At 36.5% G+C, this 14,158-nt stretch overlaps 1 protein-coding gene across 1 annotated transcript in view; it reads right to left on the bottom strand.

Annotated features, from left to right (window-relative positions):
* LOC149415985 (uncharacterized) overlaps positions 1-13,711 on the bottom strand; it is a 498,120-nt gene extending 484,409 nt beyond the window's left edge. Inside the window, exons 1-3 of the mRNA XM_089641838.1 lie at positions 13,626-13,711; positions 13,045-13,247; positions 12,450-12,602 (exon numbers count right to left, since the gene is read on the bottom strand). Coding sequence (XP_089497964.1) covers positions 12,450-12,602; positions 13,045-13,198 — 307 coding nt within the window. The 5' untranslated portion in view covers positions 13,199-13,247; positions 13,626-13,711. The remainder of the gene's footprint in view (positions 1-12,449; positions 12,603-13,044; positions 13,248-13,625) is intronic.
* Positions 13,712-14,158: the final 447 nt, after the last annotated feature.

Below are 14,158 nucleotides of genomic sequence, written 5' to 3'. Positions count from 1 at the left end.
AAATACATATGAAACATATATAAATGAACTACATGTAAAACAAAACAAAGTAATCAAAAAGCTATTTCACTTCAAACCCAGAACATCCACAAAAAAATTATGTAAGGAAAAAACTATTAACATTAAGAAACTTTTTATGAATATAATACATGTCTCCTTATATGCAAAATAAATAATAAACTCATACATCTAAATACAGAAATCATTAAAACGTACACACACACTTTACACGGCAACAAGATAAAATACATTTAAACACCATACATTCTCATTACGGCAAGCAATCCATTGGTTACGAGGGAAGCAACAAACATAATTGCCTCCCAGACGAAATTAAAAATGGCAAAAGTGTAGGTAATTTTAAAAAAAAGTTGTTCAGTTTTATGATCAATCAAACAAACAATGATCGTGAATAAAATCGTTGTATAATGTATTAGTTTTTTTGGTAAATTTTGGATAGGGCCTGACACGCTTATTACGAATAATTTTTAGAAAAAAACTTTATATTCGCCTTAATTACTATAAAAGAAAACTTTTTGCACTTCGGGCGGCGGAAAATTATACATTTCGATTTTCAATTGCGTAAAACCAAAATTCACTTCGCGAATCGATGTGGCGACAACGCGCCGCCATTAGGAACGCACTGTTATGTTGGTATCACTGATGCATTAACAAGAGCTAAATACGACCGTTGCTATCTTCGTGGGATACCGAGGTATGTGTAACATGGTTTGTGATACAACAGAAAGTGCCCCTTAATAACGCCTGCTCGCGTCAAGGCAAGAAAAACATCCCAGTTTTCAAGTAGTTTACCGGCTACGCTAGGTTTGTGTAACATGGTTTGTGATACAAATCCATTTGTATTCCACGAAGTTAGCCATAGTCGTATCTACGCAATGTATCGGGGATACCAACATAACAGTGACGTACCTAATGGCAGCTGATTGCCGCCGCATCGATTCGCGAAGTGTTTTTTGGTTAACGCAATTGAAAATATAAATTCATAATTTTCCACCGCCCGAAATGCAAAAAGTTTTCTTTTATAGTAACTAAGGCGAATATAGTTTTTTTCTAAAAAATATTCGTAATAAGCGTGTCAGGCCCTATCCAAAAATTACCGTTTTTTTAGTTAAATAAGTGAAAATGTAACTTTCTTTTATCTAGAATAAAAAAAACATTAAAAAAATAAATAACAAAATGTGGTTTCGCTTGGAATATCCTGTCAAAATAACGAAGTCGTAGCCAAAACACATATTTGAAAACCTTGAAGATATGACAACGGTTAAGAGAAACGTTGCTTAGCGTGGGAAAACTATATATATATATATATATATTTACAATCTTTACCGCCATTCCGCTTTTAACAAAATATCTGTTAACCAAATGTTTTTTTTTAGATCATTGTAATAAATGCCTTCGAAATGCTAATCTAATAATAGGTAGACGTCAAATTGACAGTTTAAACATTCTACTGTGACAAAACGCCCAATGATTCCCTAACTAAACTGGAATAACGGCAGCTACCAAATAAATGGCGATGAATATAAGTATGAGTACTTACTTTACCAATAACCATCACAGGCGTAGGATAGTATGTTTAACGGAAAGAAACGGCTCTCGGAGATGAAAGCACTTGTTAGCACTTGTCAAAAATATTTATAGGTTATGCATAGACAAGAATGAAGTCATAGACAATGATTATAATTTTCATGGCGGCCAGATAACTCAAGAAAAAAACATTTTCATCATGTGACTTTTGAACACATACATATTGTTAACATACATATTCATCATATGATAATTAATCACGGTAATTAATAAGAACGGTTGTTAGCACTTCACATTCTTCCGCCCACAGCGGTGGTGTGTGGACGTATACGTAAATAATTTCGTTTTACAATATTAGAGTATTGTTACACCGTTACTAGTATTTTGCCACGAGTGAGGTGACTGTGGTCACTAAACCCAACCCATTAAGGACAAATAATAAATACAAATAATAGAAAAAATTAAACTAGAAATCTCAAATATTTCTATCAAACAGGACCTCAAGGCCAAAACTAATCTGGAAACAAACATCAAACTTCTAAAAGAAAAATGGATGCACGAAAAAACTTTTTTTTCGAAACGAGATCGTTTCTCTGCAAACCAAACTAATAGAAAAATTAGAAAAAAAAAGAAAATTCAAGTAATATGGAAAAAAAAACCTATGCAAGTCGACTAAAAGAAAACCTGGAATCGAAATATTCACTGATTATTAAAAGTGAAAATTCAAATATGACATCAGACGCAATAAAAGACAAAATTGTCAAAAAAATAAAATTACCAAATTTAGGCACTGCAGTAAATGGAGTTCGTAAAGCCGCCCAAAACAAACTGATAATATCTTGCCCTACTAAAGTCCAAATTGACGGATGAAATTAACAAAACTAAAAAAGAAAAACCCCAAAATTTTCATAAAAAATCTACAGGCAGATCTGACAAAAGAAGATATAATCGAGGCTTTAAAAACCCAAAATGAAGGTATCAAAGATATTATGGAAAATAATACAAAAAACACTGTAAAACTAATAAAAATGTTTAAGCCTAAATTACAAAATGGACTCACTAACTATATACTGAAAACCAGCGGAGCACTGAGGTCCTAACTCATTGAAAAGGAAAAATCAATATAGGATTCAGCAGAGTACGAGTAAAAATTGCCACCCCCCTGACGCAGTGCTACCACTGCTTGAAATTTGGACACACTGCAATGAAATGTTTGAGCAAAGACAAAAGCGCGACCTGCTTACATTGTGCTAAGGATCACGAATGGAAGGAATGCCCAAACAAAAACTCGGAAGAAACATGTAGCAACTGTATCTAAACAATAATTTTATTTTTTATTTTATTTATTTATTTAACGCCCAGAGGGCTTTTACATGGTTGGTAGAGTAATTTTAATTATTAAAACTGGATTCTTCGGTGACATCCTCAATATATTGCAAGAGGATTTTAGAAAAGGTATTGAAAGCAACGTCCAGATCGTTGGAATTTAGAGTAGAGTGCCAATTTTATAATTTAATTTTAGAAGTTAGTTTCTCAATTTTTTCATTTTTATATTATTACGTGACTTTCCGGTAGTTAGATTATGGTGCATAAGGCCGATTTCTACTGAGAAGTGATCTGTTATGGTTGATTGATACAAAATCTCATGGGAATTTTTTTTGTTCTTAAATATGAGATCAATGATACGGTACAAACGAACGTTAATTAATAACTTGAATAAATCAGCTTGTAAGTTTTTTCCCGAATGTAATGTATCGTTCAAAGAATACGAAGTTCTAGTTTTACAGCTTGCATCTAAAACTATTCGTAGTTTAGTGGTTGTTTTATCGTCTCGTAGTATGCAGCGATGTGGAATATAATAACTACTTTCCAGCAGCCTGTCGGGATTAACAGGGGATAGATAACCCTTTTCGAGATAATCCATTATTACGTTGTTATACTTTTGTCTCGGGGATGGAGATGCGTTTAGTCTTTTTTCAAGACTTAGAAAACGACGTGAGGCTACTTGATAAGAATCTCCTAGATTTTCTGGAGGATCCTTGAATGGGAGCTCAACTATATATCTACCGGAGGTATCTCTGCTGGTAGATTGATCGTAAATTGTATCACATTCTTTTTCCTCCGACGAAAGCAGTTCACACTCCGTGACCTCTTCCAATTGCCAGAATTTTGCAATAAGTTCTTCAACCGATGGTTCTGTTGTTGTGCGAAATGAGTTACCAAGTGAATAAGAACTATCGATGGTAGGTGCATTTCCTATTATTATATATCCTAAGCTGGTCTCAATGGAACTTGGTAATAACCGTGTGCTTTTTACCTTACGTGGTAATATTATTTTGCCAAATAAATTGGCTCCGATGATTGCATCTATAACCCCTGGGGTGTGGAATTCGTCATCGGCAATTTGTAATTCATTTAAATAAGATAAAGCGTTAAAACTTAGCGATGATGCTGGGAGGTCGAATGGAGAAAGATACTTTATTGTTGTAACGAGACTCAAACCTCAAATTCGTACCTCCTTTAACGCGTTGAGCAACATCCCCTATTCCTCTAATCGTGGCGTGATTACGATTTGGGAATAAATGTAATCCAAGACGTTGGCAACATTCCGTTGTAATGAAATCGTTTTGCGATTCGCTATCGATTAGGACACGTATTTTCTGATAATTATTCCTAAAATCAAGAACATTAATGGATGCGGTCCTTTAGTATGGTTTGATTCGGAGAAAAAACGTTTGCATCTCCATTATTCAGAGTGGACAATGTGACATTATCGGATAGATTTTCAAATTCACGCTCGGAATTTTCCGCTAAATCTTGTTCATTAGAGTGAGAAGAGTCGGATGTTGTTGTATTAAAATGTAATAGAGAGTGATGATTTTGATTACAATATTTGCATCGGTGATCCGATTTACATTTATTAGCAAAGTGCATTTTACTAAGACAATTTCTGCACAGATTTTGTTTTTGAGCAATTTCAAATCTATTCTTAGGAGATGCTTTTAAAAATGTTGGGCATTTATAAATTGATGTATGATCTGATAGGTTACATACAGCGTACTCGTATTATTTTATTTTGCTGTTCGTTACACTAACAAATGCTTGCCTATATTGATTCTTAAGTGAGTTTTTCTCCATGCGCTGTTGCGATTTACATTCCGGTAATGCAGATGTTCGTTGTAATATTTTTGCGTGTTCACGCAAAAAAATCACGAACTTTTCATAAGAAGGTGTCTCAGATCTCCTCACTGACAATTCGAATGCCATAGCTGTTTCCTTATCTAATTTTTGAGTTCCTATATAAAGAAAGAAATATTGTAATAAATTCGGAAATTTTAACTGTTGTAACGCCAAAATTGACGAATGAAACTGATCTATAAACGCTTCTAAATTAGATGCTGTTGGAATAGTTATTTGTTTAATGTTTAAAATTTGATCGAAATAATACGCTGCGTGTGCTCTATTATCTTCATATTTCTCTATTAAAGCATTCCAAATAATTTCATAACTATCAGCTGTTGTTGGAATCCCAACACAAATATGCAATGCTTTATCAGACAATGAACCGACTAAATGTTGGACTTTTTCTGCATTAGAGAGATCTGTGTTTTTGTCAATAATATTTTTAAACGTTTCATAATAAATTTTCCAGTAGTAGATGACGACTGATTCATATTTTCATTATTCATTTGCCGAGCGGTGAGTTGAATAATGGCGTAAAGTTCATCAAATGATTGTTCCATTTGAAAATTGGGTATATATTCCGGATTTATTGTACGGTTTAGCATGATTATTTTACTAAACATTTCCAAAAATGTATTCCTAATCTCTGGTAACAATGTGGCATTTGCGAAAAAAGCGTTTTTTGACGATGTCGTCTTTAAATTTGTTATGCTATCAAATATTCTCTGAGCTCTTGAAAAAAATGAATTTTGACGAGCTTCGTTAAATAACGAATAATAAAATTTGTTCAAAGAAAATATCTCAAAAAAAATTGTTATTTTTATTTTTTTTAGGCAGGTACGAGTAAATGTCCCATGAAAAAATGAATATAAGGATAGCAAGAAAGTCCAAATAAAAACGACGATCTCAAATTTAAAAAAAATCTTTATTGAACCATTAAACGGGCACCATCTTGAATCGGAGAAGGAACATACAAAACAAATTTTTCGTCAAGATGAAATTCAAAAATTTTTGGTTAAAACAGGATTTCGCTGCGCTCAATTAATAAGTGTATTTATTTTTATTTTTTATATTAACTCCACACAGGAGGCCCTGAAGAAAATAATTTCCCTCAGGGCCTATGTCATCTTTGGGGATGCTGTGTGAGGTGTCTTTTTGTGGAGAGGAAGGAGTGAACATGGGTCTTGAAGAGTCCCATGTTGTAGAAGGGAGGAAACACTGAAGCCGGCAGTTCGTTCCACAGCCGTGCTGTTGAACTTAAGAACGAATCATAGAAGCGACCCGTTCTCATGTGACAAATGTCAACCGTGTACAAATAATGGGCGCGCGTTTGGCGTGTATCCCGACTACGCACCGGTGCCGAAGGGATCAATGACGCATGTTTCTCAGAGCATCTTCTATTGTAATACCGATAGAACAAGGACAGCATACCTACCTAACGCCTGTGCTCTAAAGATTGCAGTCCGTTTGTTAAGATTGGGTCTATCGAATCGGCTCTTGAGAATCTATCAAACGGACCGCCCGTTTTTGCGCAAGAGTGAGTCAAGGGTTTTTTTCAGGTATTTAGGGGCTCCGGACCAGAGATGGCTGCCAAATTCGACAGTAGGGCGCACTTGCGATTTGTACAGGGTCAGCAGTTGTGTACTATTAAAGTATCTGCGGGCCCTGTACAGTACGCCCAGCTTCTGAGAGGCCAACTTTACTCTGGCTTCGATGGAGCCCCCGTACCTGAGCTGGTCACTTATAGTTACACCAAGCATATCAATGGAAGGCCTGTTCGGAAGATTGCTTCCGTTGAAGGAGACTAAATTATCATTTGGATCCCTTTTAGACGTAATCAGACAGGATTGGGTCTTTGAAACATTAAATTTTTCAAGATTGTTTTTACCCCAGGAGGAAATACTCTCGAGATAACCGTCCATTCTCTGCTTCAAAGCCCTCCGAGCCGTTGGAGTTCGTGTGACATTTTGAAGAGCTTTGTCAAAACTGGAACTATTTCCGCAGCACACCTCTGCAATACCAGGGCAGGTATTCCATCAGGTCCACTAGCTTTGTTAACATCGAGCCTCCGTATAACGCGGAGTACATCCCGATGCCGGATCCTCAGCTTTTTTCATATAGAAGCCGCAGTGAGGAACCGACGGCAGAACAGCACCTCCGTCGTCGAGGGTCGAGTTTACCGCAAACATTTTCCCTAATAGGTTAGCCTTTTCGGTGGCGGTGTTTGCTAGTGAGCCGATAGGTCTGGTAAGAGGTGGCATACTGGGTTTACAAAAATTTCGACCTATTGAGCCCGCAAGCGACCAGAATGCTCTGCTGCCATGCGGGCAGGCAGCCAGCTTATTGCTGATCTGCAGGTCGTGTTCGAATTTTGACCTATAAATGATTCTCTTGCATTCCTTTGCCGATTTGTTGTATGCTGATCTGCTTTCGGGCGTTCGAAATGTGTTGAAGGCTCGGTAAGCCGCGTTTTTTCGTCGAACTGCTTCGGAGCATTGTCGACTGAACCACGGCTTTGAGCCCACACCAGTTTCTTTAGTAGTCGATTGTATGAAGCCATCCATCGCCGATTTGATGACTTCACCAATCTCCTGGGAACATCTTGAAGGGTCCGAAGTCCGAAAACAAACAGCTAACCACGGAAAAGCGTTGAAATGGGCCCGCATACCGAACCAATCTGCTGACCTATAGTGCCACACTTTTCTCCTCAGCCTCTCATTGGTTGGTCTGAGGCTAACGGGGATTGATGTCGTCACTAGGCAGTGGTCGGATGATCCCAGAGGCGCTGTGACGTCAATCTTATAACCGTGTGGCACAGTAGGTAAGAATAGGTCTAACAGATTGGAGCGGTGAGTCTGGACACCAGGAACCCTTGTAGGCTCCTGAACTAGTTGCTCTAATCCGTAGCAAATGGCAAAGGATTCCGCCTGTCGGCCAGCCGAGTCCGTTGGGCCTGAGAACTTTAACCATGGTTCGTTATGAACATTGAAGTCCTCCAAAACAATAAACTCGGCCGAAGGGTAACGGGGCAAGAGATCATCAATAGTATCGCTCAAATGTTTGAAGAGTTCGGAAGTGTCTGATTTGCTATGGTTCGGTGAGCGGTATAGACATGCGTAGAATCTTGACGTACTGGCAAGATTGACGCGCACCCACATTACGTCGAATTTGGAGTTTTCCAGACTCAATAGTCGTACACAGTTGACGTCAGCTCGACTATAGAGGCAGACTCCTCCTTCGAGTCGGAACTTGCTTGCGAGGGTAAAGCCCGGGCAGTCCAGGAAGAGTCTGGCGGCTCGGCTATCTGAGTTTCGGATAGGAAAAGAAGGTTGGGACGTTGGGACAAAAGATGGTGATGAATGGAATTTAAATTTGTGTGCAGGCCGCGAATGTTGGCAAAATTTACCAACAGTTTTGGCCCGCACTGGGGACGCCTGCTACTCGCCGCTGTAACGATGTTAATTTTTGTTTTTGTTATTTAATTTTTTTTTTAAGGGAAGAGGTGAAAGGAAGGTCTGGAAAGGAAAGGTATGAGGGGTGGGTAGGAATCTGGGGTTCAGGCTGTCCAGGAGTGATGAGCGTTTAGTTCCAGCCCACCCACTGCGGTGCTAGGCGATAGGCTGGGAGAGTCCGGCTGGAGAGGGCATCCAATGCGCCCCAAACGCTGCTGCTGGGTCCCCTCCGGTCACGAACCGGCACAACAGCAGTGGCGGGGTTTTTTCACTCGCTGATGGGGCAGCCCACCCTTAGTCGTGAGCCTGAGGGTCGGGCCCCTGTACTATCGAGCGGCCCGGACAGCGGTAACCGGTTGTAAAGGGTCTCCCTCATCAGCATCTCCCAACCGGCCCGCCACGCAGAAGGTGGGCCGACGCACCCGCCACCAAGACCTGGGCAAACCTTAACCCATGAACCCGGGCACCCCTGCTAAGTCACAAAACGTAGCAAACCACTTGGGGTGACCTGTGGCAGAGGTGTTGGTCATCCAATAAATGGTTCCCATGGCGGCGGTACCCATTCCCGCCTACCAAATTGAAAATATAGCTTATATAAGTATATAAGCTATATTTTCGATACAATAATACAAATATTTGGTTGATATATGTAAATAAACATTTTAGTAAAAATCACATCAGCGGTAAATAATTAGGAAAATTTAAACAGTTCCTGTTTAACATATGTATATAAAACGAAATTACCAAATTAGAGAAATAGTTTGAATTTGCCTATAAATATTTTCATTATTCATTTGCCGGGCGGGGAGTTGAATAATGGCGTAAAGTTCATCAAATGATTGTTCCATTTGAAAATTGGGTATATATTCCGGATTTATTGTACGGTTTAGCATGTTTATTTTACTAACCATTTCCAAAAATGTATTCCTAATCTCTGGTAACAATGTGGCATTTGCGAAAAAAGCGTTTTTTGACGATGTCGTCTTTAAATTTTTTATGCTATAATATTCTCTGAGCTCTTGAAAAGAATGAATTTCGACGAGCTTCGAAAACTTAATTTCTACGTTTGACGTTTCGTTAATCATTTTTACGATAAATAATTTTATAACAATAAATCGTTTAAATAAAATAAATAATGCGAGATCTTACTGTACAAAACCATCTACCCTATCCACATAAATAAATCGACACGTATTTAACAATGAAACACAATATCGTGGATAAATGCGTAAATACGTATCATAATTACGCGATGCACTGGTTCATATCTCTACATAATAATTTATGTTGCTCAAATTGATCAAATGTTTAAGCTGTGAACCTTTTAATAAACAAATAAATTATTCTAGGTTGATATATTATTTTGGCAATGAGTTTTATAAAGGTTGAAGGCACTTACAGAGGTGGAGGAACATTCACTTGGTGGGATGCTAATTTCACTATAGTTTTATAAAGGTACTTACAGAGGTGGAGGAACATTCACTTATTGGGATGCTAATTTCACTATAGTTTTGGTTTGACTAATTTTATTTATTGCGATGCATATGTGATGATTTTCTGATTGCTATGCGATGCGTTATAGGTAATAATGTCCAGTTCGCGTCACGGCTGTTGGTTTTTGACTGAATCCCGGACACAGGGGAGAAGTATGAAGGAGAGGAAAACGGGGTTCTGGAAAAAAAATTCATTGCCATAAAATAATTCTCTATGAATCAACAATTATCCATTTTTGTCATAAACATAAATATTGTATTTTGTTGATTACTTTTTGGTTATAGTAAGAATAATTGTTAAGATTTGCTTAAAAAGCTTACTATTAAAATAAGTATGATCCAAAATTATAAAAAAATGTTCCTTCTTGATTTTTTGGCTTTCAAATTAAAAACAAATATCTAATTTTTATTTAAATGCAGCCCCTATCACCTGACAATAATCAGTCAAAATAAAATATTTGCTATAACAACAATTCATAATTATTTTTAGGGTCCTTAGAGACCCCGCACGACTCCTCGCGTTAGAAAAAAGGCGCGACGGGGGGAGGGTTAATGAAACATTTTACAATAACCGATGTTTAAAGTTCTTGCCTAAAATGACTTTTGAAGTCTTCAAGGCCGATGTTGAAAATGTCAAGAGACCTCGTGGTATCATTTAGCAGCACCACGCCTCTTGTCATGCTACGCTGGGCCATAACGTCCGTTCTTCCGTGTGGAATACGTCGACCCTAACGGTGGTTGTTCGGTACAAACAATTTATAGCATTCCAAGAGGTATGGGCTGTCAATGTTCTCCTATATTGGAGACTTTCGTAGTGCGTTTCGGAGAGAAAATCTATGTGATGCATTAATCGTGGGTATTCACCATGCGTCATCAAGTTTACAAACTGCTTAAACTTCGAAGACTAATAAATAAAATAATACTATTGAAGGGTATCAAAATCATTTACGAATTTACCCTAATTCCGTTTATATATAATATTTTAGTTCCAGAGGTTTTATCAAAAGATTGTTAGTTTCAATCAAATGGCTCGCTAATTCTGAAAATGCTTTATCGTAGATGTTCTTCTACGCGTAAGTTGACGATGGAAAAGCAAAGCCATAATTACAAATAAGTTTATATGAGCCCAAGGGTTTGGTTAAATATGCAAGATAATATATTTAAAAATATATATATGTTAGAAAAAATTATATTATATTTAGAAAATATAGTTTATATTAGTATATAAGCTATATTTTCGATACAATAATAAAAATATTTGGTTGATATATGTAAATAAACTTTTTAGTAAAACTCACATCAGCGGTAAATAATTAGGAAAATTTAAACAGTTCCTGTTTAACAAATGTATATAAAACGAAATTACGAAATTAGAGAAATAGTTTGAATTTGCCTATATAAACAAATAAAATTCACCGCAAAATTTTCAATGTGGTCTATTGGAAGTACAAACACTAAGGCAAAGTGATCTAATGATATTTATTTTATATTATCTATTGAATTTTCTGCAAGTACAAGATAAATATTTTTTTATAATTATAATTACATTATCATTCAATTTTCAGACTTACTTCAATTTCAAAAACAAAACATCGTTTAGTTAAAAAGCACGAAGTTAAAATATTGAATAAATATATTACATTTTTCACTTAAGTTTAAAAGAAAAATAAATAATTTACCACTCGAATCAGATTGAATTCAATTCAAGGATAACAGAAGGTTTCAAAATTCAAAAAAATAATCCACCATGAATACGCACGTTTTTCTGATAATCGAAAATTTTTGGAAAGCGAAAAACGTCTTTCTCCACTCTGGGTTAGCAAATGGCACGTCAGCCGCCGTTTTTTGATAGTATGTCAAGGTTTACTAGGAACAAGAAAAAGTTTATTCTCCTTTGTGAATCAGCATGTGTCTCTTCAAATCTGCCTTTCGAGAACATGAATAATTGCACTTGAGACATGAAAAAGGTTTTACTCCACTGTGAGTCAGCATATGGCTCGTCAGATGGCCCCTTTGAGAACATAAATAGTTGCACTCGGAACATGAGAAAGGTTTGTCTCCACTGTGAGTCAGCATGTGGCTCTTCAAATTACCCTTTTGAGTAAATGAATAGTTGCACTCAGGACATGAAAAAGGTTTTTCTCCACCGTGAATCAGCATGTGCTTTTTCATATCTCCTTTCCGAAAAAATGAATTGTTGCACTCGGCACATGAAAAATGTTTTTCTCCACTGTGAGTCAGCATGTGAGTCGTCAGATGGCTTTTTTGAGCAAATGAATAGTTGCACTTGGAACATGAAAAACGTTTTTCTCCAGTGTGAGTCAGCATGTGAGTCGTCAGATTGCTTTTTTGAGAACATGAATAGTTGCAGTTAGAACATAAAAAAGGTTTTTCTCCACTATGAGTCCGCATATGTATAGCCAAACATCCCCTTTGAACACATGAATAACTGCACTTGTAGCATAGAAAAGGTTTTTTTCCACTGTGAGTCAGCATGTGGCTCAATAGATGGCCTTTTCGTGAACATGAATAGTTGCAGTCAGAACATGAGAAGGTTTTTTCTCCAGCATGGGTGCGAAAGTGTTTTCCGAAATTTGACTTACTAGAACAGGAGTAGTTACAATGGGGACATACGAATAGTTTTTCCACGAGATGCGTCTTCAGCTCTGTTGACAAATTTGAAAAATAATACGGATAAAGAAGGCTCATAAAAAAACCTAAAAAAATAAGTTAGCAAGATTGAATTTAAATATTACAAAGAAATCGGATATACCTGCTGTCTCAGTAATACTATGAATGCTTTCTAAGCATTCGTTTTTAACATCAGGCAGATCTATGTCAATATCCATATAAGAAAATCCCCTCTCCTCTTCGTCTCGGGGAGTAAATTCCGCCTTGATGGTATCAGTCTCCACATTAATGTTAACTGAAAAAATCAATAATACCTACAATTTGATACACGACAAAGTGTTTTTTTTAATAATAATTCTTTAAGGATTTAATACCCTATTAAAAAATATTGAAAAGCGTGATTTTTGAAAAAAAAACGGTGACTTTGATGAATAAGAATGACTCCAGATGTCCGCTTCAGATCGTCAGATGCATGCTTCAACTAGGAAGAACCATTTGACCCAATGGCTGAGTGAAAGCTTGAATAATGAAGACTGTATTGTGAGAAATATATAAGTTATAAGAGTTCTCTAATTTTAAAGTTTTCTACAAAAGTACATATAAAAGTAAATATCAAATAAACTTATAGACGACCAGAACGTAAATATGTCCTGTTAACACGGCATTTCCAAACGGACATGGAGTCCGAACATCCGAATTTAAAATTCAACATTTTATACGTATGCCGTGCAACTAACTGACTGTCCGAGTACTCTCCGCATATTGCAAGCATTCCTTCTTTACATCTGAGAGGTCGTAATCAATATCCGTATACGGCATTTCACCTCCGCCCTCTTCCTGGGGTCCTGGTTCCGTCTTGATGGAAACAATGTCTGGATTTAGTATATCCATTGATCTGCTGTTGTAGCGTTTAGAAATTCGTTTAGGCCAGAAAAATTACCTGAAACAAAAAATAGTTTTAACAGAACTCTCATTTTAGTGAGATTTTAATATGTGATATCAAAACACATATTTGGTAGTAATGATGTAAATGGTGATATTATCTTGACCTTGAAATTATGACAACGGTTAAGAAAATCGTCGGATAACTATATAGTTATTTACTGTGTCTGCCGCCATTCCGCATACGCGTAGTGCGTATATTTGTTATTTCAGTATATTTTAAGAAATTCTTTCGAAAAACTAATCTAATAATAGGTAGACGTCAAATTGACAGTTTAAACATTCTACTGACAAGACGCCCAATGATTCCCTAACTAAACTGGAATAACGGCCGCTACCAAAATGAATAGCGATGAAAATAGGCATTAGTACTTACCAATAACCATCACAGGCATGGAATAAGTAAACAGGAATAAATAAACAGGAAACAGGAAGAAACGACTGTTGGCGAAGAAAGCACTCGTCACCATAATTTTTAGGTTATGCATAGACAAGAGAAAAGTCATAGAAAATTATTATGATTTCCATAAACGTGGTCTTTTATGTTCGTCGTCTTTTATTTAGATTTTCTAGATTCTTATTTACCATGAACTGATGAATATTTTAAATTTACTGAATTTTATACAAATAGAACTGCGTCATTGAGCCTCACAATTTTTACCTTATATTTTTGTGCAAGTGTTTTAAATAGTAATTTCCTGCACTATTTCTAGTATAATTTCTTAAATACTGTTATATATTATGTTTGTAAAAGCCTTAATAGGCGTAAAATATTTAAAAATATATAAATACTATAAGATTGGAGGACTTGTATTTCCTCGGTACGGAAAAAAGTTGTTACCTAAAAACGCTACAAAAATTGCATGTTTGGAGCATCATACTCTTCAGCACCAGCAGTCAACCACGGCC

Source organism: Hesperophylax consimilis, chromosome 17 (assembly GCF_061612785.1).
Source record: "Hesperophylax consimilis isolate HC1 chromosome 17, BYU_Hcon_1.0, whole genome shotgun sequence".
Taxonomy (NCBI): Eukaryota; Metazoa; Arthropoda; class Insecta; order Trichoptera; family Limnephilidae; genus Hesperophylax; species Hesperophylax consimilis.
This window is presented reverse-complemented; position numbering and strand designations above follow the sequence as displayed.